Source organism: Eptatretus burgeri, chromosome 6, assembly GCF_056783735.1.
Source record: "Eptatretus burgeri isolate ZD-2024b chromosome 6, Ebu_testis_v1, whole genome shotgun sequence".
In the NCBI taxonomy this organism is placed as follows: Eukaryota; Metazoa; Chordata; class Myxini; order Myxiniformes; family Myxinidae; genus Eptatretus; species Eptatretus burgeri.
In genome coordinates this window covers 32,732,158-32,757,909 of record NC_140966.1, presented here as the reverse complement: position 1 = coordinate 32,757,909, position 25,752 = coordinate 32,732,158, and the positions used below count along the sequence as shown (strand labels likewise).

Here is a 25,752-nt window from a genome sequence, read left to right as displayed (position 1 = left end):
CCTTATTTAATATCACCGAGAAAAATGACAAGTTGTTATAATCCGGGAAGTGGAGACAAAACGATAACGGTTTCACCCGGAGTAGAGGAGATTTCTCAAATATCTTCCGAAATTGCTTGTCTTATGAAAGAACAGGGTGATGAACCAATTAATATTGTTATAGATATTCAAAAACATACTTCAAAATCAAGGATTAAAATTAAAAATAACTGCAAGGTTGATTTCACAATTGATAATTCATTTAGAGAGTTATTGGGTTTCTCCTCAAAAAAGATTGAAACTAATGGGCCGTTTTACAGTGATAGTCATTCAAATATCCTAATGGCATAAATTCGGGATTAATTCACTGTGATTTGATTGATGGCACTTATAATGATGGAATAAGAACAAATACAATATTTTCATTCAGCGCATACTCAACCCCAATTGGTTATAAATTCAATATGGAACCCAAAAATCTGGTTTATCTACCTGTGTCAGGAAAAAACCATATACAGAGTAAATTTTCGGATAACCGACCAAGATAATCGCATGATTTTTTTTAATGGAGAAATTATATCCATCAGAATTCACCTACGTGAAGTTTTCCAAAAAATAAATACAATGGTTATTGTGAGGAAACATGAGTTGGGAAAATATAAAATAATTACAGGGCATGGGATGTTCCTTTCCCCATACTACAAGGGTGAAGGTATGTATCTTGGTAGAGGATACTATAAATGCAAGAGACAAAGGGGCGTCGGACATCAATTTAGAAAAAAAATGAGATGGGATAATTGATACTCGAATGGGTATAGGTTCAACGATTCTTACACATAAAGACCTAATTGGTTCAACTGCTTCTGCTGTGGGAAATGTAGCGGGTGCTATAAAGAGTATAAAAGATGCCCAAAAGGAATCTCATAAATTACAAGCAATAAAAGAAATTAAGAAAGGCAAAACTCAGTTGTCTCCCCAAGAACGACAGAAAATAATTCAAATACTTGGGTCAGGGTTTCCAAAGTTTTAACATCTTTTTTCCTAAATAAATACAAGTATGGAAACAATTGACAGTATCTATGATTTGGATGATACTGTCGCAGTGCCGGTGCGTCGGCCGTGAGCCGACTGCTCTGACGGAGCCGCAAGTCGAGTCGGTCCGACCGATCGCCAGGAATATAGATCGCCGCCCGGATAACTCCGAGGCCGACGGGTCCTTGTGCAAGAACCGAAATACGCCAATGGGCAGACCATATGTGGTAGGGTCGATTGCCAATCTTCAATTTACCTAAATACCCACGTGATCCAACTAGCGGGGTATTCCACCCTCGACGGAACTCGTACGGAACAAGCCCCTGAAGCGAGCCTGTCCCGTGCGCGATTCCGAGCGGCTTAAATCGCCGGGAACCGTCGGTCCGAATGTCCCCCTTTTACGGCAAACCAACGGCTTTCTAACCCCCAACACACGAAATGCTCAGTCAATGAAAGAATCAACGCGACGAGCTGAAAACATTTAACAATCGGGGTATTTATCAATAATAATGGGGAACGAGGGAAGCACGTAAGAGCAGAACTATACCGACTATACGAAATGCAATGCAATCATTTACAGCACACAAAGCACTTAACAGATTCCTACTTATTAGACGGGCCGACGGACACACGTACGCACACACACGCCCAAGAAATGGTGGGTGATGCCTTTAATAACGGACTCCAGCTCGGAGGGAATGATGAGCTGAAACCCAGAACCTATCTCGAACCTCTCCACCTCGTGTGGTCTTCAAGCTGTTCGGACCCGGGCTCCAGCGAGAGCGAACTGGATCCAATCGTCGTGAGCCGCGATCCTTACCGAGCTCCAGCGAATCCTCTCACGCTTCCGAACACGTGCTGGTGAGACGAGGCGCCGATCATTCCTGCCGATGCGTCGCTATCTCGAAGAACCGCCTCCAAGATGAGGCCGATGAGTCGCAGCAAGCTGGGAACCAAACGGAGAACAAAGAGCTCCACTAACCAAGAAGAGCCAGCCGAGCAACCAGCTCAACTCTCTTCCGATGAACAAAGCCTCTCACAACACGAACCAAGAACTCCGAGCCGAGCAACCAGCTCAACTCTCTTCCGATGAATAAAGCCGACTCTCTTCGACGAACCAAGCCAGAGCCCAAAAGCGAACCGAACCAAGCAGAACCCGAAAGTCTGCTGAAAAGCCAAGCCAAAGCAAAAAGCTCTCCAAAAAGCCTCCACCTCGCCAAGCAGAACCCAAAGGCCAGCTAAAAGCCAAGCCAAAGCAGAAAGCCTTCAAAAATCCTCCTCGCTAACCCAAGCCAAGCAGAACCCAAAGGCCTACTAAAAACTCGAACAAAGCAGAGGATCTTTTCTTTATTCTTATTGGCCCCCTCCCCCACTTCGAGTGTGACTCATACCCTCGTGCTCCAACCCCCGCTCAACCATGGGAGGGAGGGAGTTGTTGACGTCATGAATCACGGGACGGGAGGGCTCTTCTTCCTCTTCGCAGAAGAGGGGGAGGGGCGTCTCCATTCTGTTATGATCGCTCCCTTACTATTAAATTGAATCTCGCAGCGCACTTACTCGATTTCTGCCCATTAAACAATGGAAGGTGAGCTATCTTGGGAACAAGCACTTATCGACATAACTGACTAAAGGAACCTGAATGTTGTGTGCAATCGAATTCCCAAATTCATAACAATACCATTGTCATCTCAAACTCTACTAAAAAAGAAGACTACTTCAAGGTAAATGCAATAACTGGAACAGACTGGAATGCAAATGGAACAAAAAGTTTTGAAATAAATAATCAACAAACTTATTTGAATCGAGCTGAAAGTTTCTTGTGTAAATTTACATTCACCAAGACTGCGACTAACACAAACGCCACACTCGTAAATGATTTCTTCTGGAAAATGTTTGATAGTGTTCGTTTGTACATTGGAACACAAGAAGTTGAAGCGCTTGCGGATTATGTCTCTGCCACATCTGAAATGATGAAATTTACACTATATTCATTTCGTGATAGAATGGGAAAGGGGGCTGTCGAAGGTTTTAGTCCTGATATGTCAATGGGAATAAACACAGACCCTGGATATAGTAAAAGGAAAGGAATGTATAATGATGATACAAAAGCAGGTAATAGTTTTACTGTGGCAGTTCCTCTTAAAGGTATATTTTTTTGGATTTTGTGATCACGATAAAGTTATGTTTGGTCTTAAAATTAGATTTCAACTGCAAAGGAATGAGAATGAAAATAGATTGCTTTTTGGTGTGGATCATGCTTTTGCTGCTCAGAATAAATTTGTTGATGAAATTAGTTGGTATATTAGTGAATATACTCCTAATCTTAAAACAGAAGAGATGTTGAATCGAAGACTTAACTCAAAGAAGCAACTCAATGTATCATACCTTAAAAGAAGATGCCAACACGTTAAACTGAACCAAACCACTTACACGTGGAACATTAAAATGTTCTGGAAGGAAGGCCACGATATCTGTGACTCATTTTCTCAAAAAAACAGATGGTGATACTGCTGCTGATAAGAATAATGCATTGAGTGATAATGCTAAGGTGAAACAACTTCGCGTTTCTCGAGATGGGACATTTTATCCACGAGATAGATTGGAAATTAATTGGGAAAAAAATGATTATGCTGAAGCATACAAGTCTTACCAAAAGGTGTGTGAAAGCAATGGAAATAAAGAACCCATTTTGGATATGACAGCATTTAAAAGTCTGGATACAATCTATGCATTTGACCTGAGTGCTCAAAAGGAAACTATAAAGTCTAATCAAGTGGATAGTTCCTTATACATTGAAAGAGGAGAGAGTGAAGAAGTTGATACATATTGTTTGCTTTTGGAAGAAACAGAATTACAGATAAATACAGATAATGGTGTTATGATTAGTCTCACATAATGTTTTAGATAAATAAATGAGTGGTAAAGTGCCAACTGGAGTAAATGTTAATCAAATCAATCGTCATAAACTATCATCTTGTATTCAAAATCAAAAGCCTTGTATGATTAACGTTAATGCAATTCAGAGAAAAGGAGCAGTAACAATTGATATTTTGCTCACAAGAGAACAGGTGAAAATCTAAAACGGTACTGCTCACTTAAAATTAAAATGTCAAAACCAAAGTTGAAGAAATATTCAATAAGAGAGACGAGTGGAGGATTTCTCCCATTTCTAGTTCCTTTATTTGCTGGTTTAAGTGCGGCTGGAGCATTGACAGGTGGTATTTCAGCAGCGGTAAAAACTGCCAACGAAAGGAAGGCTCAACTCCAGGCTTAAAAAGAATTGGAAAAACATAACAAAGAGTTGGAGAAACAAATTAGTAGAAGTGGTGTAATTGTAGATTTTGCTGAAAAACTTGAAAGTCTGCCTGATAAAGCGAGATTGTTAGTTGGAGATATGCTTTCTTCTATCGCACAAGCAGGTATAAAATTAACTAAAAGGGGTATTGGATTATATCTTTCTAATAAATAAATGAGCATTGATGAGTGGTTTAAAGAATTTGGAAAGAATACAACATCAAATTTAGAACTTATCAAATATTGTAATAAATTAAAAATTCATAATGTGGCTATTTGTATATTTATATATTTGTATAGGCCTGGTGTTGGCGTAGTGGTTAGGGTAGCAGCTTGGGATCCAAAAGGTCCTGAGTTCAAGCCCCGTTGGCCGCTTGAATTAATACACACCAGGAGGTTGACTCAGCCTGTCATCCTTCCGTGGTCGGCGAAGTGAGTTCCAGTGTACTGGGCCCGGTGTATGCCCCGGTTAAAATAGGTGTACCATATCCCTGTGTCGTAAGAGGCAACCAGGGTTGCGTCAGGAAGGGCATCCGGCATAAAACCTGTGCCAAATCATTATGCGGATCATAACGGATGATCCGCTGTGGCGACCCCTAATGGGAGCAGCCGAAAGAAGAAGAAGAATGTGGTTATTTGTATGAGTGATGAATTAACAAACATGTCAAAACATACAAATAATATTATTATGAACTTAGAAGATAATAATGGGAACGGTTCTCATTGGGTTTGTATTTTTAATAGTCAACACAAATATTATTTTGATAGTTTTGGTCTTCCACCACCTGTTGAAGGAATAAAATTCTTACAGAATGGTGTTTATCAAACATTTCAAGTCCAAGAATTTAATTCCAAGTGTTGTGGTCAATTATGTATAGATGTGTTATTTCAACTCAACAAAAATAAAAATTGTAATGACATTATTTTTAATCTAATATAAATGACTTGTATTGGTAAAGATGGTTCTATCTTTCGTGTATCCCAATAACTGAATATTGATTTATCAAATTATTACACAAAGGCACAGGCTGAACGAGAGAAATATAGTATAGCACAAAATATTAATATGAAAAATGCTTGTAAATTAATAAATTATCCAAGCCCGACTGACGCGAATGACTTGGTGGGATCAAGTGATTTATCACTATATATATCCTGAAATAAAACGGCTGTGTATTCCAAAGATACAGAAGTGTTGATTTTATCTCCAGGTCATACAGAATTCACAATTCCAATTAAAATAAAATTTTATAAAGAAGGGCGTATCGTTTGTGTGAGAATAGAACAATGGGGATATGATATGAATGATTTAGGGTATAACTGGTCATTTAAAATTAACCTAGAAGACCTGGAACAATTAAATCAGTCTCGTAAGGAAGAATATTATCCACTTAGTGTTGAGAATGAGTTTTGTGGAAGCATGATTTGCAAACAACAAATAAAAGAATTTAATAAGGGTAAATTTAATCATGGTTTTGCCATCGTTTATATCACAAAAAAACAAGGAACAGGATTATATATAATAAGTAAGGAAATACAAAATGATTTCACGATGGGAAGATGGGGAGGCATTTCCTGTCATTATATTAATCTGTCATACATTTCTAATGCATAAATGACAGCAAGAAGGCTTCAAGAAAATTATCATTTCTGTGTCCAAGCATACCTTCAAGAAAAGGGTATTCAGTATTTTAATAAATATTGTTGTGGATCCGGGGTGGCGGGATTCTCACCCGACTCTTGGCACCACCCTCACCACTGCCGTCTCCAGGGTATATAACGCCGGCCGGCTCAGCACAGGCCTTGGGTCACGCATCTTCAATCGCGATACCAACGTAATCCTTGTACCTTACCAGTTGGGGAAATAGAACCCCGGTTACAGACTGGTTGTGTCAGATGCCGAGCGTTTTCTGCCAGTCTGTAACCATTTTGGTTTTACATACCAATCGAACGGATCGTTCCTCGACGTGACACAAATTAATCCATAGCGGCAACTTCATACGAACCAACCAGATTTATTGGGGAGCATCAGGGACACAACACAAGCAAAACATTCACGACATTGTTTTTATTAACAATCTTTAACCCGTTCTTAACTAGGGAACTATGGACTACAGGTTTCAAGAGGGTCCCTACCGAGATATGCCTTAAACAACGTGCAAACAAGACAGACAGACAGACAGACAGACAGAGTACTTGGTGATGTCTCAAGGACGAGAGGACAGTGTCAAAAGCACGAATGTCGCTCGCAAGAAGCGGATGTCCACGGATTCGAGCCCCCAGCTCGAACGCGCCGCATGGCAAGATGGCGATGCCGTACTCTTTCTTTTCCGCACTGCACGTGGTCTCCGCGCGCTCTGACCCCACGCAAGGCCGACAGCACAAGACCGCCAGATCAACGATGGGCCTCAGCTGATTTCTCTCAAGGTCCAGCGTACAAATCCAGGCCTGGCCTGTTCACCAGACAAGGCTCAAATCGAGATGCCGGGCTCCGGCAAGTGGATCGGCAAATGTGTCGAGCTGTGAGGTGAGCAAGGACCGTCAGAGACTCCGTCGTTTCCTCTCTTGCCTTCCTGCCTCGAAGCCTGACTTCTCAACTCCATCCTCTCAGTTTCTTTCTCTGTAGAATCACCTTTTCTTTCCTTTTCCACGCTCGCCTCTCAAAGCCGGCTGCCGTCTCTCTCACAGCAGAATCACCTCCTCATAAGAGTCGATCGCCGACTCGACGTGCAGGCCACCTCTCCCACTGCCCAAAAAGGCAGACTCGACGTGCAGGCAGCCTCTCTTACTGCCAAAAATGCAGACTCGGCGTGCTCTGGTTCAGCGTCTCTCCCGACAGATTCAACACACTGTCTCTCTTTCGTTCGCTCGCTTCGAAAACACGAGCACGCCTCGAGAGCGACCGTTTTCACACACTAAACCCCTTTTCTTTCCAGTTTCTCTTTCGTTCTCCCGCTTCGACCCCGAGCACGTCTCCCTCAGCGAAGCTGACAAACTCCTACCCTTAGCTCCACCTCCCTCTCCAGGCCACTCCCCCTCAGCCGACTCAGCGGGGCCTATCGTCCAGAGAGAGGAGGAAGAAGAGGGAGCCCGGGCACACCACCACTGCACGAACAACAAAACACGCATCCTACACCTCCCGACACACATGCAACGTTCATTTTACCAAACAACCAAGCTAAACATGCATTTAATGGGGGGATCTGAGCTAATCCTATATTTAGTAGTCCAATAAGGGCCATTTCCGTAACAATATGTTCTACAACATAAGCATGAGGTATTATCAATAAAAGATTGGCTTTATACTGATGTTAATAAACCAACAACTTTGGATTAAATTAAAATGTTAAATAATGAAAGAATTTTAAAGTTAAGAAAACGAAAGGCTCTTTTAGAAAATCAGAGGAAATTTTATTGGTTTCCTTTTGTAAAAAAAAAATATTTTGGATGCAGGAATAACAAGAAATCCTGATGAATATATGTATGATATTCTATGGGGTGTAAGTGATTTGGGGATAGTAAGGGATAAGGAAGGAGTTGAAGAAACTGAGACAAGAGAGAAGGAGGAGAGGGAGAAGAGAGAGAAGAGAGAGAAAGAGGAGAGGGAGAAGAGAGAGAAGGAGGAGAGGGAGAAGCGAGAGAAGGAGAGGGAGAAGAGAGAGAAGGAGGTGAGGGAGAAGAGAGAGAAGGAGGAGAGGGAGAAGAGAGAGAAGGAGGAGAGGGAGAAGAGAGAGAAGGAGGTGAGGGAGAAGAGAGAGAAGGAGGAGAGGGAGAAGAGAGAGAAGGAGGAGAGGGAGAAGAGAGAGAAGGAGGAGAGGGAGAAGAGAGAGAAGGAGGAGAGGGAGAAGAGAGAAAAGGAGGAGAGGGAGAAGAGAGAGAAGGAGGAGAGGGAGAACAGAAAGGAGGAGAAGCAGAAGAGAGAGAAGGACAAGGGGGAGAAGAGAGAAGGACGAGAGGGATAAGAGAAAGGAGGAGAAGGAGAGGGAGGAAAGAGAGAGAATAAGTAAATATAAAAATATGGAAACCAGTGAGATTTTAAAAAGATCGAAGGTATCACAGAAAATAAATCAATCTCAACGCAGCGAGGAGGAAAACAAAGAATTGGCAAGTCTATGAGAAATATTTGCGTCAAGACTATTAACATCGGTTTCAGGGACAATAAAAAAGGAGAAAGTTGAGATAAAAAAGAGAAAGAAGGAAAAGATTATATTAATGATGATGTTGGTGTGATTGACTTTGATTAAAGTTTTACATTTTTTTTTTCTTAAATAAATGGAGGAGAGAGTGAAGGCATTTCTGAGGATTCTTTATGTTTTAAAAATTAACATTCAAATGTGCATGTTGGAAACTAAAAAGGTTTTCGCACTCTGCAGGAATTTTTCTCATAAATAAATGAGTTATTGTCTCAAATGTAAAAAGAAAACATACTAAAAATATCTCATGTTTTAAAAGTAAAAATAACAGGGTTATACAAAAAGGCATATGTTCGGTGTTTAGCTCGAAAAAGAGTAAATTTATCTCCAAACACAAACCTGGGGGAGATATACAAAAGTTTTTATCAGGAAGTAAATTTACAACTACTGGAATACCAGGGGAATTACATCTACCAGGGTATTCTTTCTGTGGTCCAGGAACAAACTTGAATAAAAATTAGATGAGACTGACAATCCTAAACCGTGGAGCAAACCTATCAATAGGGTTGATGAAGTGTGCATGAGGTACGATAGTGATTATGGAAATATCACAACATTGGAAGAAAAACATGAAGCCGATAGAGAAATGTTGTATAATTTGTCTCTGATATAAAATCCAACCTTGAGAGAAAAAGTTGATAGGTTCATCGTGAAGAAGATGATCAGTGCTAAATTGAAACTTGGGCTTGGAAATTAAAAAAAAAAAACTTATCGGCTATAATGATGTCATTAAGATTGAAGGGCAATTAGCTGATGAATTACATAAACAATAATCACAAAGTTTCAGAGAAGGAAGGTTTATTCCAAGGAAGTTGATTATATCTGGTCCGCTGATGTAATTGAACTCAATTATGATAAGGGGTACAAGTATGCTTTAACGGTTATTGATTTGAGGAGTAGATATGCATGGGTTGTCCTTTTTATAGATTTCGTGAGAGTCCCTTTTATAGTGAATATATATATATATATATATATATATATATATATATATATATATATATATATATATATATATATATATATATAGAGAGAGAGAGAGAGAGAGAGAGAGAGAGAGAGAGAGAGAGAGAGAGAGAGAGAGAGAGAGAGAGAGAGAGAGAGAGAGAGAGAGAGAGAGAGAGAGAGAGAGAGAGAGAGAGAGATTGAGATTTAGTGAGATTGAAGCAGTTATTTGGATGGGATCTTGCTTGTATGCAACTATTTTGACTCGGTAGGTGTGTGTGTGTGTGTGTGTGTGTGTGTGTGTGTGTGTGTGTGTGTGTGTGTGTGTGTGTGTGTGTGTGTGTGTGTGTGTGTGTCAATAATGGTCCTTTCTAAAGGGACTTACTCCTACTCTCTTCTATTCTCTTTGCCCCTCCTTCCTTGGTACATTTTCTCAGCCCCAATCCCTCTGTGTATATGTAATATGTAGATAACTCCTGAATTGTTCCCTTCACTACATTTCAGCTTCTTTTTTTTTGTTTTTTAGAAACGAAGTGCCTCCACAAGAAATTACTTCACAACCTCCAGGGCTTGCAGTTATAGACATTCCTTCCTCATTTCATAATCCTCCCAGTTACGACGAGGTAATGGAAAATGAGAAGCAGCAAAATGACCTTCCACCACCGTACCCTGGGACCGAGGTACATACTTGGCCATTTTATAATCGTATCCTAAGTTGATATTTAGACAAATTTGCATGAAATCTTCTTTATATTTATTTGTAATGGTCTTATATGTTCAATAACTATTGCTCTCCATAGCATGTGTGTGACAACATTGTCTATATTGTTGAATTTAAAGGTCCCATGACACTCAAAAGTACTGAAATTGCATATACTAGTACATGCCTGTAAAAAAAAAATAATAATAATAAAAAATTAATAAATAAATATTCAAACCGCGAGCAACAAACAACAACCACACAGGCCGTTTCTTCGCTCTCGCGTGCCCGTACGTGCGTGGCCCGGAAGTTGGCATATTATTCGCAGTTACGATTATTCGCAATTTCGTTTTAATACCCAATTATTCAATTAGCGCCAACGTATTTTACCTTTTCGCAATGTCGTGGCATGGAAAAACAAAAAGAGAAGAGAAGAGAGAGAAAAAAATTTACTTCCTGGTTCGGAGCATACCAGCACTCTGATGTTACCGAAATTTATGCACCGTCTAAAATGAAAACAATCATAACTTGGGCCATTGTGTTTATCTATAAATGCGCATAAGAAATCGAGAAATTATTAGAATACATGAAGCCATCACTCTCCGGAAGTCCATACGTTGTAACCTGTAATGGCGAACGCGGCTGAGCTTCCCTTCCCTATCGGCCACGCCCACGCAACAACGTGTCTTGTCATTGGTTTGGTAAATAAATGGCCATAACTTGGGAAGCACTTGTCCAATTAATATCAAACCTTGAAAAGGCACATCCTCAGGTCCCCAGCAATATACCTGGCAAGTTTCAATTAGATCGGACCAGTGGTTGTCGAGAAACAGCGGTCACACACACACACACACACACACACACACACACACACACACACACACACACACACACACACACACACACACACACACACACACACACACACACTGCTGGAATTATAGATGGATGAGTTATAATATAACTTGTAAATCATAATGTTTAATTTATAAACTTAAGTTTGTTGACTTAAATTTTGAAATCATAGCATACTTTGTCAGAATGATAACGGAAGAATCTTTCCAACACCAGCTGAGAAAACCTTCCGCCAAAAGCCTGTTATGCGAGAACACTTGAGCTTTCTTAGCAACTTTGAAATACTCATTAAGTTTTTTTTTTGTTTTTTTACCACGCGTAAGTACGTGAGTACCAGTTATATGAACCGCTGGATATGGTGTTCTTTTTCTTTTTCTTTTTTACTTGCAATATCGAAGATTTTTCCAAGTATATTGGTCAGTCGATGTTGTTATTCTGTCTGTTTGTTTTTATCTGTGAATCGCCTACAGGTCACAATTTTAAACATCTTCCCGAAACTTCACCACATGGAACAGTTTGTCATAAACAAGAAGCCTATTGTTTTTGAGGTCAAAAGGTCAAAAAGTCAACAAAGGCCAAAGGTCAACAAAGAAGGTGGTATTTCTAAAATCCTCAATTGACATCCAATTGACTTGAAATTTTAAGAGGATTTATATTTCAGGTCACTGAATTCAACAAGCTAGTTATTTTTGAAGTCAACATCGACCAAAAGGTCAACAAAGAAGGTGAAATTTCTAGAATCCTCAATTTTCATTTGATTGAATTGAAATTTGAAGAGGGTTTATATTTCAGGTCACTGAATTCAACCAGCTAATTATTTTTGGTCAACATGAACCAAAATGTCAACATAAGCCGAAGGTTAACAACGAAGGTGGGATTTCTAAAATCCTCAATTTTCATCCAATTAACATGAAATATTAAGTGGATATATATTTCAGGTCACTGAATTCAACCAGCTAATTATTTTTGATCAACATGAACCAAAATGTCAACATCAGCCTCAGGTCAACAACGAAGGTGGGATTTCTAAAATCCTCAATTTTCATCTGATTGACATGAAATTTTAAGTGGATATATATTTCAGGTCACTGAATTCAACCAGACAATTATTTTTGAGGTCAACATCGACCAAAAGGTCAACATTGGCCCAAGGTCAACAACTCAGATGGTTTTTCTAAAATCCTCAATTTTCATCCCGTTGACTTAAATTTGAAGAGGATTTGCAGATCAGGTCACAGAATTCAATCACTAATTATTTTGGAGGTCCACATGAGCCAAAAGGACAACAGAGGCAGAATTTCTAAGATTGTCAATTTTCATCCGATTAACTTGAAATTTGAAGAGGAGTTGCCTATTTGGTCATTGAATTCAACCACCTATTATTTTTGAGGTCAAATTTGTTTTATAGATTTTGCAAGTATCGTGCTCTGCATGGCGTCTTCTTATTGTTTGTCTGTCTGTCTCTTTGTTTGTCTGTCTGTCTCTGTTTGTCTGTCAATCGCCTACATGTCACAATTTAAAACTGATCTTCATGAAATTTCACCAAGTTGCAGAGGTAGTCTCAACTGAGAAGCCTTTTGATTTTGAGGTCAAAGATCAAACATCATCTTGAGGTCAAATTTCTAAAATTGTCATTTTTCATTCAATTGACTTGAAATTTGAACAGAATTTGCATATTGTGTCTCTGAATTGTGAAACCAACTATTTTTGAGATCAAAAGGTTCATCCGAGATTAACTCAAGGTCAAATGTCTAAATTCATCAATTTTCAACTTCTTCTTCTTGTGTATGGCAGCTTCGCTGCCGGGGTAGCTATCATTTCATGGAAGCGCGACCGTGTCGCTGATGCAGTGCCCCTCTACCAGTACACACTGGTACTCATTTCGCCAACCTCGGAAGGATGACAGGCTGAGTCAACCCCCTGGTGTATTAATTCAGCAGCCAACGGAGCTTGAACTCAGGATCCGAGGATCCCAAGCTGCCACCCTAACCACTGAGCCAACACCAGGCTCAATTTTCAACTGAAAACTCGTCAATTTACATCCTTTTAACTTGAAAGTTGAACAGGATTTGCATAATCCATCACTGAATTGGGAAAGCAACTAATTTTGAGGTCATAAGGTCAAAGGTCAACTCAAAGTCAAACTTCTAAGATCATCAAATTTCATCTGAAAAATTATCAATTTTCACCCGATTAACCTAAAAATGAAGCAGCAATTGCATAGTGCATCAGTCAATTTGAAAACCAACTATTTTTGAGATAAAAAAATCAAAGGTTAACTCAAGGTCAAACTTCTAAAATCATCAATTTTCAACTGAAAAATAATCAATTTTCATCCAATTGACCTGAGCTTTGATGATGATTGTCAATTTTTTATCGAAATTAAATGGACAATTTGATGTTTCCATGGCAATCTTTGGATAGGGGTGGATTTTGCAAGTATTGCGCTTTACACGACATCTTTTTCTTGTTTATTTATTGCAAAAAATTGTCCTCAAAGAAATCCTGACCCCCTTGCCCTTCTACTGCTCCAGCATGCCTGTTCACAGCAATAAGATCACTTTTAATGTGCTGGCCAAAAAAGCTATTCCAAAGTTTTACGGCCGTTTCCATGCTTACATGTGTTAGCTGTGGTTCACCTAATGGCTGCTTTCCAGGCTGCACAATCCCTTGCTAGCCCTCTTGTTCAGCCTTTAACTCAAAGATCGTCTCTCAGCAGCACATCCCACGTTTTCCTCAGATGGCCTCTTGCTCTCTTTCTGTTCACATTCATATTTATACACCTCTTCACACATATACCAGCCCATATCCTCTCCACAAGTCTGAACCATCTCAACCGACCTCTATGCATAACCTCACTAATGCTTTCTATACTGAACCTATCTCTTAATTCCACATTTGGTTTCCTTTCCTTCAATTTCACATCACACATCCACCTTACCATTCTCATTTCATTTCGTTCACACCTCCATTCATTCAACTTTTTGATCACCCAAGTTTCGCTGCCATACCACATCATGCTTCTAACACAAGCTGCATTAAGTTTTCCATTTAATCGGAAAGAGGTCCCTTTTGGTGTCAACAGGTGTAACAACTCCCTAAACTTCCTCCAGCCACTTCTCATTCTTGCATTCACTGCTGTTTCCACACCACCACCTGCACTAATCATATCACCAAGGTAAGAGAATTTATCTACACATTCCAGAGATATATTGTAAAGGATTCAACGGTGTCGGGAATCGCACCCTATTCTTGACAGCCAAATGTCGAAGCTTCGGCGTCACCTAACAGCACCGCCGTCTCCGGGGTTATAACGCCGGCTGGCTCGGCACAGGTCTCGGGTTACGCGCCTCAGATCACGATACCCAAATACACCTGTGCCTTGCCCGTTGGGGAAATAGACCCCGGTTACAGACTGGGTTTGTCAGAGACCAAGCAAAGTCTGCCAGTCCATAACCATTTTTGGTTTTAAATACAAATCAAGCGAATTGTTCCTCAGTACGGCACGAATAAACTCAAGGCGGCAACTTTCACATGAATCAGCCAGATTTATTGGGGACTCATCGGGGAACACGACACAAGCAAAACATTCACGACAATGTTATAATCAATCTATAACCTACTCTTAACTAGGGAGCTACGGATTACAGGTTTCGAAGGGAACCCGACCGAGATAAACCTTAGACAACATGCAGACAAGACACAGAGTACTTGGTGATGCCTCATGGACGAGGGGAAAGTGTCAAAGGCACGAATGCGGCTCGTGACAAGCCGATGTCAACGGATTTGAGTGCCCAATCTCGAACACGCAGCGTGGCAAAATGGCGCTCATACTCCTTCTCCCAGTACCGCTTGCGCACCAGCGTCAGCGCGTTCAGCCCCCGTAAGGTCGATGGCACAAGAGCGAAAGATCCACGGCGTGCTCCAGCTGGCTTTTCACAAGGTCCAGCATACAAATCCAGGCCTGACCTGCTCACCAGACTAGACCAAATTGGGGTATTGGGCTCCGCAGGTGGATCGACGGGATGGAAAAACGTGTCGAGCTGTGCCGGGAGCAAAGCCAGTCAGAGGCTCTGTGGTTGGACTCAGGATGAACCTGGGGACGACCTGCATGCTGGGTCCATCGCCGAGGAGGAACAGCCGTCAAGTCACTGCTCATCAAGCAGATCGCAGACTCGACTCTAGCAGCCATTTCTTTTTACAGCCGATTGCAGACTCTCACAGTCGTTTCTCATCCAGCAGAAGGCAGACTGACCTCATCCAGTTCCTCTTGCCTTTCGGGGCAGCCTTTTCTCGAAAGCCAATCGCAAAAACCCTCATCCAGTTCCTCTTACTGCCGATCACCCGACTCCATGCTCAGGCAGTTACTCTCTTGCTTCTTGGGGCTCGCTTTTTCACGAAAGCCGATCGCAAAACCCTCATGCAGTTCCTCTTACTGCCGATCGCCCCACTCGACGCTCAGGCAGTTCCACCCTTGCCTTCTTGGGGTGTGCACCTTTGGACACTCCCCCGGGGACTCTTGATTGGTCCATCGCTCAAGATTGCAGCTGCCCTCCACCAATCGGCTGCCGACACCTCTCGCCGACTGATGCTCTCAGAGCGCTGGGCGGGGAATGGTTCAGATGGGGGAAGGAAGAAGAAGAAACCTCCTCTCGGCACACCACCACTGTATGAACAATGGACAGCCTGCTACACATACCGACACACATGTAACGTCCAATTACCGAACAACCTGGCTAAACATGCATTTAAGGGGGGATCTGGGATAATCCTATATTTAATAACACACTAAGGGCCATTTCCACAACAATATCCCCATAAATTAACCTTTCCAATTGAACTGGAGTCACTTGTTTACCTGCGCAAACAGCATATTTGAAGTCAGGAACCACCTACAGTCTACTTCTGATACCACTACACCTCTTGTGCACCCAGCAATTGCAGGATTTACACAATATTGAATTGCTACCTACACCATTTTTTACAGACACCACAGGGCCACCTCCTTCTTTTTTCCACACTTCCTTCTCCCACACCACTAATCAGTACTTTTGTTTGCCCTCTATTCACTTTCAGTCCTCTGGCCTCCATACCCTCCTTCCATACTATATATTTGCCCATTATCTCTTCCACACTGTCGGCTATCAGCACCAGGTCATCAGCATGCAGGAGTTCTCAAGGTAAGCCTCCTCTAAATTCCTGTGATATAGCCCCAAGAACTATGATGAAAAGGATTGGGCTCAAAACTGACCCCTGATGAACACTCACTTTCACTTCAAAATCCTCACTCTGCACTCCATTTACCCTCACAGAGGTTTTTGGGCCATCATACATTGTCATGACTACCCTAACTAACCAATCCTCCACACGTAACTTTCTCATGGACCATTGCACCACTTCCTGAGGCACTCCATCGAACGCCTTCTCCAAATCCACAAATATAAAGTACAGTTGCTTATTCTTCCCGAGATATTTTTTTCTTATAATTGCCTAACTATAAAAATTACCTCTATTGTGTCCCTTCCTGGCATGAAACCAAATTGCATTTCATGTATATTAACACTCTGTCTTATCAATTTATCCAGGACTCTCTCCACCACTTTCATTCCGTGGTCCAGCAACTTCAAACCCCTATAATTGCTCTGAACTAAGACATCCCCCTTCCCTTTATAAATATCCACCATAACACTCTTCAACCAGTCATCTGGGACAGATGTCTCCCTTATAATTGCATTTATCAATTTTGTGATTAAATTCACTCCAATATCACCAGATGCCTTCAGCATCTCTGCGACAATACCAGTGCTGCTCGCCACTTTACCATTCTCCATTTAATCGATGGCTTTCTTCAGCCATTCTTTGTCTCAGGTGGTGGGCCCTGCACCGGCTCTACTGCCTCCAGAATATCCCTGTTCCAAAGGAACTCCTCATTTCGCAGGTGCTCATAGTAACTCCTCCAAGCATTTATAATCTCCCCATGGTCGACCAGTACATTTTCCATATCATCTTTCACACATTGTTCTCCTATAAGATCCTTATTTTGACTCATCATTTGCTTTGCTATCCTAAATATCTCCCCTCTACTATCTGCATTATTTATCACATGTGAAAGTGAATCCTGTACTAATTTTTTAGCCTTGTAAACTTCCCTTCTTGCCCTATGTTTAGCCACTAAGTATTCCTCCTTATTCCCTTCCTTTTTCCAAGTCCTCAACAGTTTTCTTTGTTCTTGAATCACCATATCAATCTCATTTTTCCACCACCATGTAGCCTCATGTCGAGCTGGGCCCTTCGACCAGCCACATGTCTTTGCAGTAGCACGCAGCAGCCCATCCTTTAAAGAGTTCCAACAACTCTACTTCCTCTCCTACCATAGGGTTTCCAAGATTCATTTCCAGAAGTTCCCTATACCAATAAATTAATGTTCCTTTACATTCTGATCTCTTAGTTTCCCTACTCTTCTCCTTGGGACAAAAGGTTTCCTCTTTTCCCTGCTCCAACTTAACTTTACATCACACATTAGCAGCTGATGCTGTAAGGCACATTCTTCTCCACCTATTGTTTTCACATCCTTAACCAACTTCCTATCTAATCTCCTAACTATAAAGTAGTCTCTCTGGCTCTTTATGCCTCCTAACTCATAAGGGATCAGTCTGCTTGGCCTCTTCTTCAACATTGTGTTGCAGACGATCATATCTAAAACATCCCCAAACTCAAGTACTCTTACACCTTCAGTTTTTCTTTTACTCCGAAACCTGACCCACCATGCACACCCTCATATCCTTCTGCCAATGCTCCAACATGTCTATTCAAATCCCCTCCGATCACCACAACTTCTCTCTCTTGCTAATCCCTGAAACAACATGCACAGGTGTGTCCCAAAACACATCCTACTCCTCATCACTTAATCCTTATATGTTGATACTACTGTTAATATACGCTTATCAAACAACAGCTTTAGGATTATTACTCTTGCATTTACCCTCCTAACCTCCAACACCTTCTCCATCCACTTTTCAGCCACCATAATCCCAAACCACCAGTTCCAGAGTCACAACCTATCCAAAACAATTTGTACCTGGCAGGTACAAAATCGCAGGGCAGCTCACCGGATGACGGGATTGGGGCAAAGCCTTCGGGACCCCCAATCTTTGATGAATGGAGGGAAACCACAGGGTAACATCCCTGGGTCAGATTGCGGGAGAGTGTGTCGGAGTGGTGCTGAGGTGTCGTCCACCAGACGGCGGTCTCCTTGGGTTAACCTGAGGCGGTCCCTTCGGGTGGGTGCCTGGAATGTCCTATCCCTAAGAGAGGATGATCACCTGTCTCTGTTATCATCTGAGCTCAAGCGTTTGGACATCGGGATTGCAGCTCTCTCTGAGGTTCGGAGACCGGATTGCGGCGAGATAATGGTGGGTGGTTACACCTACTATTGGTCTGGTCGCTCTGATGGTCACCATACCCAAGGAGTTGCTGTAGCTGTGTCCAATAAGCTGACCCCAATGATAATTGAGGTAACACCGGTCAACGAGCGTATTATGAGATTAAGGATTCGTCACTCCTTAGGTGTCATTTCTCTGGTCTCTGTTTATGCTCCGAATGAGGCGAGTGATCTCACCGTGAAGGATGCATTCTACGCCACGCTCGAGTCTGTGGTTGATCAGCGCCCCAGAAGAGATACACTTCTAGTCTTGGGGGATTTCAATGCATCGACTGGAACTGATAGGGATGGTTATGAGGTGTGTGTTGGTCCCCATGGGTCAGGAACTATGAACCAGAATAGCACTAAGTTCCTTGACTTTGCAAGAAGTGATGGACTTAGGGTGGCTGGTTCATCGTTTCAGCGCCCACAAGCTCATCGCTGGACTTGGTATTCCAACGCTGGCGGTGTGGCAAAGGAGATTGACCATGTCCTCATTGACGGTCGTTGGAGGATGATCCAGAACTGCAGGGTCTACCGGAGTGCTCAGTTCCTCAATACTGACCACAGGCTTGTTGTCGCAACTCTAAAGCTGCACCTTAAATCCTGGAGAATGGTACTATCCCAGCCGAGGCTGGATGTTGCCAAGATCAGGGATGAGAGAGTAGCTGAGGAGTTTGCGAACAGGCTGAGTGGACACTTGGGTGGTCTGAGTGCTTTGCGGGGTCCTGAAGAGTTGTGGATTGCCTTCAAGACCACCGTCCTTGATGTTGCCGGTGGATGTCTTGGAGCTCACCGCAGGGCAAAGAAGAATTTTGTCTCTCAAGGGACACTGGATACCATTGACCAGAGTCGCAGGGCCAGGCTGAATGGCAGAACTGAGCTGTTCAGGGAGCTGAGGCGTAAAACTGTACGTGCACTGAGGGTGGACAAGGAGGCCTATGTGCGAGGAATCTGTAAGGGGGTAGAGCATCACCTGTGGACAGGTGATTCTCGTCCCGCTTACAGGGGAATTCGCGCATTACGTTCATCCAAGCCCATCGCTCGGAGCACTGCAGTTCGAGCAGAGAGTGGTAGGCTCTTGACAGAGGAGTCTGAAGTGAAGGCCCGCTGGGCCGGTTACTTTGAGCGGTTGTACCAGGCTGATCCCCCAGCTGTCGAGTTGGACGTCAAGGGTGTTACAATCCCTGTTGCTGACCCTCGAATCAACTGTGGTCCACCTTCGCTTGTGGAAACACGGGCTGCGGTGAACCAGTTGAAATGGGGCAAAGCTCCAGGGATCTGTGGCATCCATGCTGAACTTCTCAAGGCTGGTGGAAATAGTGCACTCGTGTCGTTGCATGCAATTTTGTGCTCTGCCTGGAACACAGGCATCATCCCAACTGACTGGAAGAGGGGCCTTGTTGTCCCTCTCTGGAAAGGGAAGGGTGATCGCCAAGACTGCAACAACTACCGAGGGGTGACGCTGCTCTCAGTGCCGGGCAAGGTCTTTGCTCGGATAATTCTTGATATGGTTCGCCACAATCTGCTTGAGCACCAGCGTCCAGAGCAGTCAGGCTTTACACCAAAGAGGTCAACGATTGACCGTATCCTTGCCATTCGTGTCCTCACCGAATGCAGACAAGAGTTTCGGCAGGGGCTGCTTGCAGCCTATGTTGATCTCTGTAAAGCGTTCGATTCAGTTAATTGGGATGTCCTCTGGAGGATTCTTGGTCTTCATGGGGTGCCACCAAAACTGATCGATCTGATGTCTTAACTCTACTCTGGTACTGAGAGTGCTGTGAAGTGTGGTGGTACCACCTCTGACTTATTTCCAGTTGTTACTGGAGTTCGTCAGGGATGTGTACTTGCCCCCACACTTTTCAGCACTTGTATGGACTGGATTTTAGGGAGGATGTCTGAGAGATCAAGTTGCGGTGCATCGTTTGGGAATGTCAAGATCTCAGACCTTGATTTTGCAGATGATGCAGTCATCTTTGCGGAGACTTTAGACATCTTTTTGGGGGCCCTCGAGGTGCTGAATGAGGATTCGGAGCCGCTGGGATTACGGGTTTCTTGGGTCAAAACTAAGATCCAGGCTTTCGGTGACATCTTGGATGCTGCTGTCCTGTCTGTGTCTGTTTGTGGTGAGGATGTTGAGGTCGTAGAGAGATTCACTTACCTTGGCAGTGATATTCATGTCTCTGCTGGCTGCGAGTCAGAGGTCAATAGACGTCTGGGTCGGGCCTGGGGAGTCATGGATTCACTGGATCATGGGGTGTGGCGCTGCCCATACCTGTGCGGGAGGACGAAAGTCCGAGTCTTCAGGTCCTTGGTACTTCCAGTCTTGCTTTATGGGTGCGAGACTTGGACTCTGACCAAGGATCTGAGATGGAGACTTAATTCCTTTGGTACCAGGTGTCTTCGGAGAATCCTTGGCTATCGCTGGTCGGATTTTGTGTCCAACGAGCGGTTGCTGAGAGAGACTCGGATGAGATTTGTTACCTGCATAGTCCGTGAGCGTCAGTTGCGGCTGTATGGACATGTGGCTCGTTTTCCTGATGCTGATCCTGCTCACCAGATTCTCTCAGCGAGGGAGTCTCATGAGTGGAGGAGGCCAGTGGGCCGACCACGTGCCTCATGGTTGCAGCAGGTTGACCATCATCTCAAGGAGATGGGGATGGGCCTGGCATCTGCCTGGGGGATGGCCAGACGGAGGCCCCTGGAGTACCGGCGGAAAGTGGACGCAGCGACGCGCTATTCTGGCACATGCTCCCATACCTGACCTAACCTGATTTCTACCTGTGACCATTCTCGCAGCACCTCCACTCCACCTTGTTTCTTGCACACAGCATACATCCACTCTTCTGCGGCTCAAAGTTTCCGCTATCTCACCAGCTCTACCACGCATAGTACCAACAATCAGACAAGCAACTCTAACACCTACCTTGTCATGCCGAGTGGGTGCTTTATGCATGACATGTTCGCTCCCATTTGTAATTTGTACAGTCATATATTTCAAAGAAGAAGAAAGTGAGGGAACCTGAGTATAAAAGCCACCCTCCATGGTATATGCTACAGCAACCCCAGAGATCAGTGCTCTTACATGACCTGATGCTGTAACACCTGCAGTCCAGTGGCCTCGTGGGTGACCCACCCAGCCCAGTCCAGTGGCCTCGTGGGTGACCCACCCAGCCCACTTCAGGGACACCATCCATGCGTGACATGGCATTAAAGCAGACAGGGTATTATTCGCCTGCTGATAGAGCAGCCTCCCAGTATGCTATGACTGCGTTCGGGATCCTGTACTATCAGGCGGTAAGTGCCAACCTCTTGAGACACACACCCTGTATCCTCCAGACAATGCAGCAACACTGTCCAGTGTCACCACAGCAACTAACCCAGATGGGGAAGCACAAAACTCGGGTCCGCATTTTTCCAAAAGGCATATATCAAGATTCTATCATGATTTTATATATATATATATATATATATATATATATATATATATATATATATATATATATATATATATATATATATATATATATATACCTGATTATATCATGAATGACAGAGAAGTGAGGTTAACTCAGAATCTGACATTATAACGTTGTCGACTACTGTTCAATCATTGCGAAATTATAGCGAAAACTTTTAGACAGGATCCTGGAAATTTTGGACTACTTTCAAAAGTAATGGTGTTGATTGTGTGTTTTTATTGCACACGTTGACTAATATTCCAGCAGGATTTACATGGATTAGAATTGCCTTTACACAATTCCAGATTCTGAAACTTTATTTGTTCTTGTAACCTCAACTTTCTTGGTTGTTTACATAGTGATGATCGTTGTATGGTCTTATTGTGCAAATTACATGGTTGAATGTCATATTTGCAATTTTCACGGAGATTGAGCTGGTATTTGCAGAGATATAATATCAAAATAGAAGTAGAAGAAGAATGTAAAATTAATTTATCTGAATGGTTTTCCTGATTGTTTTTATGTCACCTTTTTGCTTCCAGACCTCTTTTGACACAAGCAATCCATAATGGAAGATTATCCTGTGTGGGCCGAAAATGAAACACTTCAGATAATGCTGGATGTAATTTTGGATAAAACATTGTAAATTTATTTGATATTGTTATAAAAATGAGAATTTCTGTATTTCATGGTGATGCTTTCCTTTGTTTGAGCAGAATGGTTGATGATGTTACAATTATTGCTGGTCTGGAATTAGAATTCAGTACATGCAAGATTGTTGTTTTGACATAAAATTGTTGAGTATTTGCACTGTTAAGTTAAAGGGGAGAAAATGTAAACGAAATTGATAATCTTCGTAAAAACGGAAAGTATCAAGAAACTCACTTTGGTTGAGAAGCAGTCATCATAGTTGGACAATGGTACAGGAAGGTGGCTGGGGAAGAATTTGGCCATAGACTTGGATCGATGGGCACCCGGGTGATTGGCCCTTGAGAGACAAGGGGCATACCTGGTGTGTATGATCTGAAAGGCAATGACCGAAAGAACATTGAATTATGCTGTATCGGAGGGGAGAAATATATCTTCGAGATGAAGACACTGTCAGAGATTCGGCATTCATCGAAGGCACAGCGTTCATAGCAGCCCAGCCTCAGTGGAGCTCAACTGAGCTTTCAGGATCAAACTTTGTTGGGGCGCACTGTTTCTACAGAGCTTATGAGCTATCAGGCTGTTTTTTGCACTGTGGTGATTCCTAGCAATACTGATGTCGTCAATCAAAACCAGTATACCATATATGTGTTTCTGTATTAGAATCATGAACTGCACATATTGTTTGCGGAAATGGGCCCTTAGTGTGTTATTAAATATAGGATTAGCCCAGATCCCCCCTTAAATGCACGTTTAGCCAGGTTGTTTGGTAATCGGACGTTACATGTGTGTCGGGAAGTGTAGCAGGCTGTCCAGTGTTCGTACAGTGGTGGTGTACCGAGAGGCGTCTTCTTCTTCCTCCCCCCTCCTAACTAGCCCCCACCCAACGCCCTGACAGTCAGTCAACAAGACGTGTCAGAAACCCATTGGCGGAGGGCTGCAGCAAACTCGAACGATGGACCAATCACGTGTCCCCAGAGGCGGTCAAAAAGGCCCGCCCCGAGAAGGCAAGAGGAACTGCTTTGTGAGTCTGCGATCTGCGTTATGAGGAGTGGCTTGGCCAGCTGTTCCTCCTCGGATAATCCTGGTGATGGATCCAGCCTGCAAGTGATCCACAGGTTCATCCTGACTCCAACCACGGAGCCTCTGACTGTCCTTACTCCCTGCGCGGCTGGACCATGTCGTCTTTCATCCCGTCGATCTGCCTGCGGAGCCCAACACCCAGATTTGGCCTGGTCTGGTGTACAGGCCAGGCCTGGATTCGCATACTGGACCTTGTGAAAAACCAGCTGGAACACACCGGATCTTTAGCTCTTGTGTCGTCGACCTTACAGGGGCTGGACGCGCCTAGGCTGGTGCGTGAGCAGTGCCGACAAAAGGACATCGTCGCCGCCATCTTGCCACACGGCATGCGCGAGCGGTGCCGATAGGAGTACGGGCGCCATCTTGCCGAGCTGTATGCTCGAGCTGGGCGCTCGAATCCGAGACCATCGGCTTGCCACGAGCCGCATTCGTGCCTTACACACTTTTCCTCTCATCCATGAGGCACCACCAAGTACTCCGTGTCTTGTATGAATGTTGTCCAGGCGTAAGGTTTATTTCACTAGCGCTCCCTTCGAAAGCCATATCCGTAGTTCCCTAGTTAAGAGCGCGTTATTGATGAATGATAACTTTATCGTGAATGCTTTGCTTGTGTCGTGTTTCCCGATGTGTTCCCAATAAATCTGGCTGATTCATATGAAAGTTGCCGCCTTGAATTTATTCCTGCTGCGCTGAGGAACAATCACTCGATTTTTATTAAAAACCAAACGGGCTACAGACTGGCAGACTTCGCTCGGTCTCTGATCAAACCCAGTCTGTAGCCGGGGTCTATTTCCCCAACTGGTAAGGCCCAGGTTTACTTTGGTATCGTGATCCGAGGCACATGACCCGAGACCTGTGCCGAACTAGCCGGCGTTATAACCCCTGAGACGGCGGTGCTGTTAAGTGCCGTCGAATCTTCAACAATATAACGTTCAGAGTATTCAGGAGATGCTGTCATACGAAAACACCACCACAAAGCAAATTCGTTGTTTATGAATGAACAAAGCTTAAGAGAAAGGGTAGACGAGAAGAGGAGTGTGTATGGGAGAAAGTATAAGGTGACAATGGTCAGCACTCTTGCAGGACTGATGGGAGAAGCTTGATGGACGATGCGACAAACACATAGATGAATGATAACGTTATCGTGAAGGATGAAGGAATGGAGGTGAGTGTTCAGCTTGTAATTGGAAAGTAATCAGGTGTTTGATCCTGTAAAAACGTGTGCGACCGAGGTGAGCTAAGGGAGGATGGAGGGATGAAAATGGTGGAGTGGTGAAGGCAGAAGTGAGGCAATATAATCCTGAGTTTCCATGAACCAGCCGAGAAGCAATAACGCGTGGGGTCATGGACTTGATCGCAACATGGGAAGTAACTGCAACAGCCTAGAGTGGGTGCCTACACACCCTGATGCTTGTTATGAACGTATTTTAAGTGACATTTGACCTTGGATACAGACGATATCGACCTACGAACTTGAGGTCATCAATAATTATCATACAACTTTGGAAGCAATTGTTTTTTTCATGAATTTGAAAGCCAATGTGATGCATTGGGATTCATAATTTGGTTAAAAATAACAAAGGCAATGTGCTTCCATAAACAGAAATTAATGACTCCCACTGTGTTGCTTTAGGATTCTCCCACAGTTGTCTAGCCTGGGTTTGAATCCACACCCAGCTAGAAACTGTCACCCTGATGTTTCGCTGGCAGGGTGAGGCATCAATGTGTGTCATCCCTCAGATAGATGTTTCAACTGGGCATCTCATCTGCCAACATTAGTTGGTGGACGTTAAAGATCCAACGGTCCCCTTCACAAAGAGTAGTATCCGATCCCTGGCACAATTTCTGCTTTAACCTGCAGGAGGCACAGCATACACAGTATAGATCTACCCCCTGGCAACTCATATGCTACCAGTGGAAGAAATTACACAATGGAGTTGCATGACTCAGCGAAAGTGAAGTCTTTGCGATTCTTGATAATAACAAGGATGGCCACAATGTGGTTACAATCTGTGATGCAAAATATATATATGTATATATATATATATATATATATATATATATATATATATATATATATATATATATATATGTATATATATATATATATATATATTTGCAAATTCGTGCCTGCCGGCGTGCGAA

General features: G+C 43.1%; 1 protein-coding gene across 2 annotated transcripts in view; it reads left to right on the top strand.

Annotated features, from left to right (window-relative positions):
- LOC147024513 (uncharacterized) overlaps nt 1–24,267 on the top strand; it is a 90,558-nt gene extending 66,291 nt beyond the window's left edge. For both annotated transcript variants that reach the window (XM_085884514.1, XM_085884515.1), the window contains exons 6-7: nt 9,967–10,120; nt 22,419–24,267. In XM_085884514.1, coding sequence (XP_085740640.1) covers nt 9,967–10,120; nt 22,419–22,445 — 181 coding nt within the window. In that variant the 3' untranslated portion in view covers nt 22,446–24,267. The remainder of the gene's footprint in view (nt 1–9,966; nt 10,121–22,418) is intronic.
- Nucleotides 24,268–25,752: the final 1,485 nt, after the last annotated feature.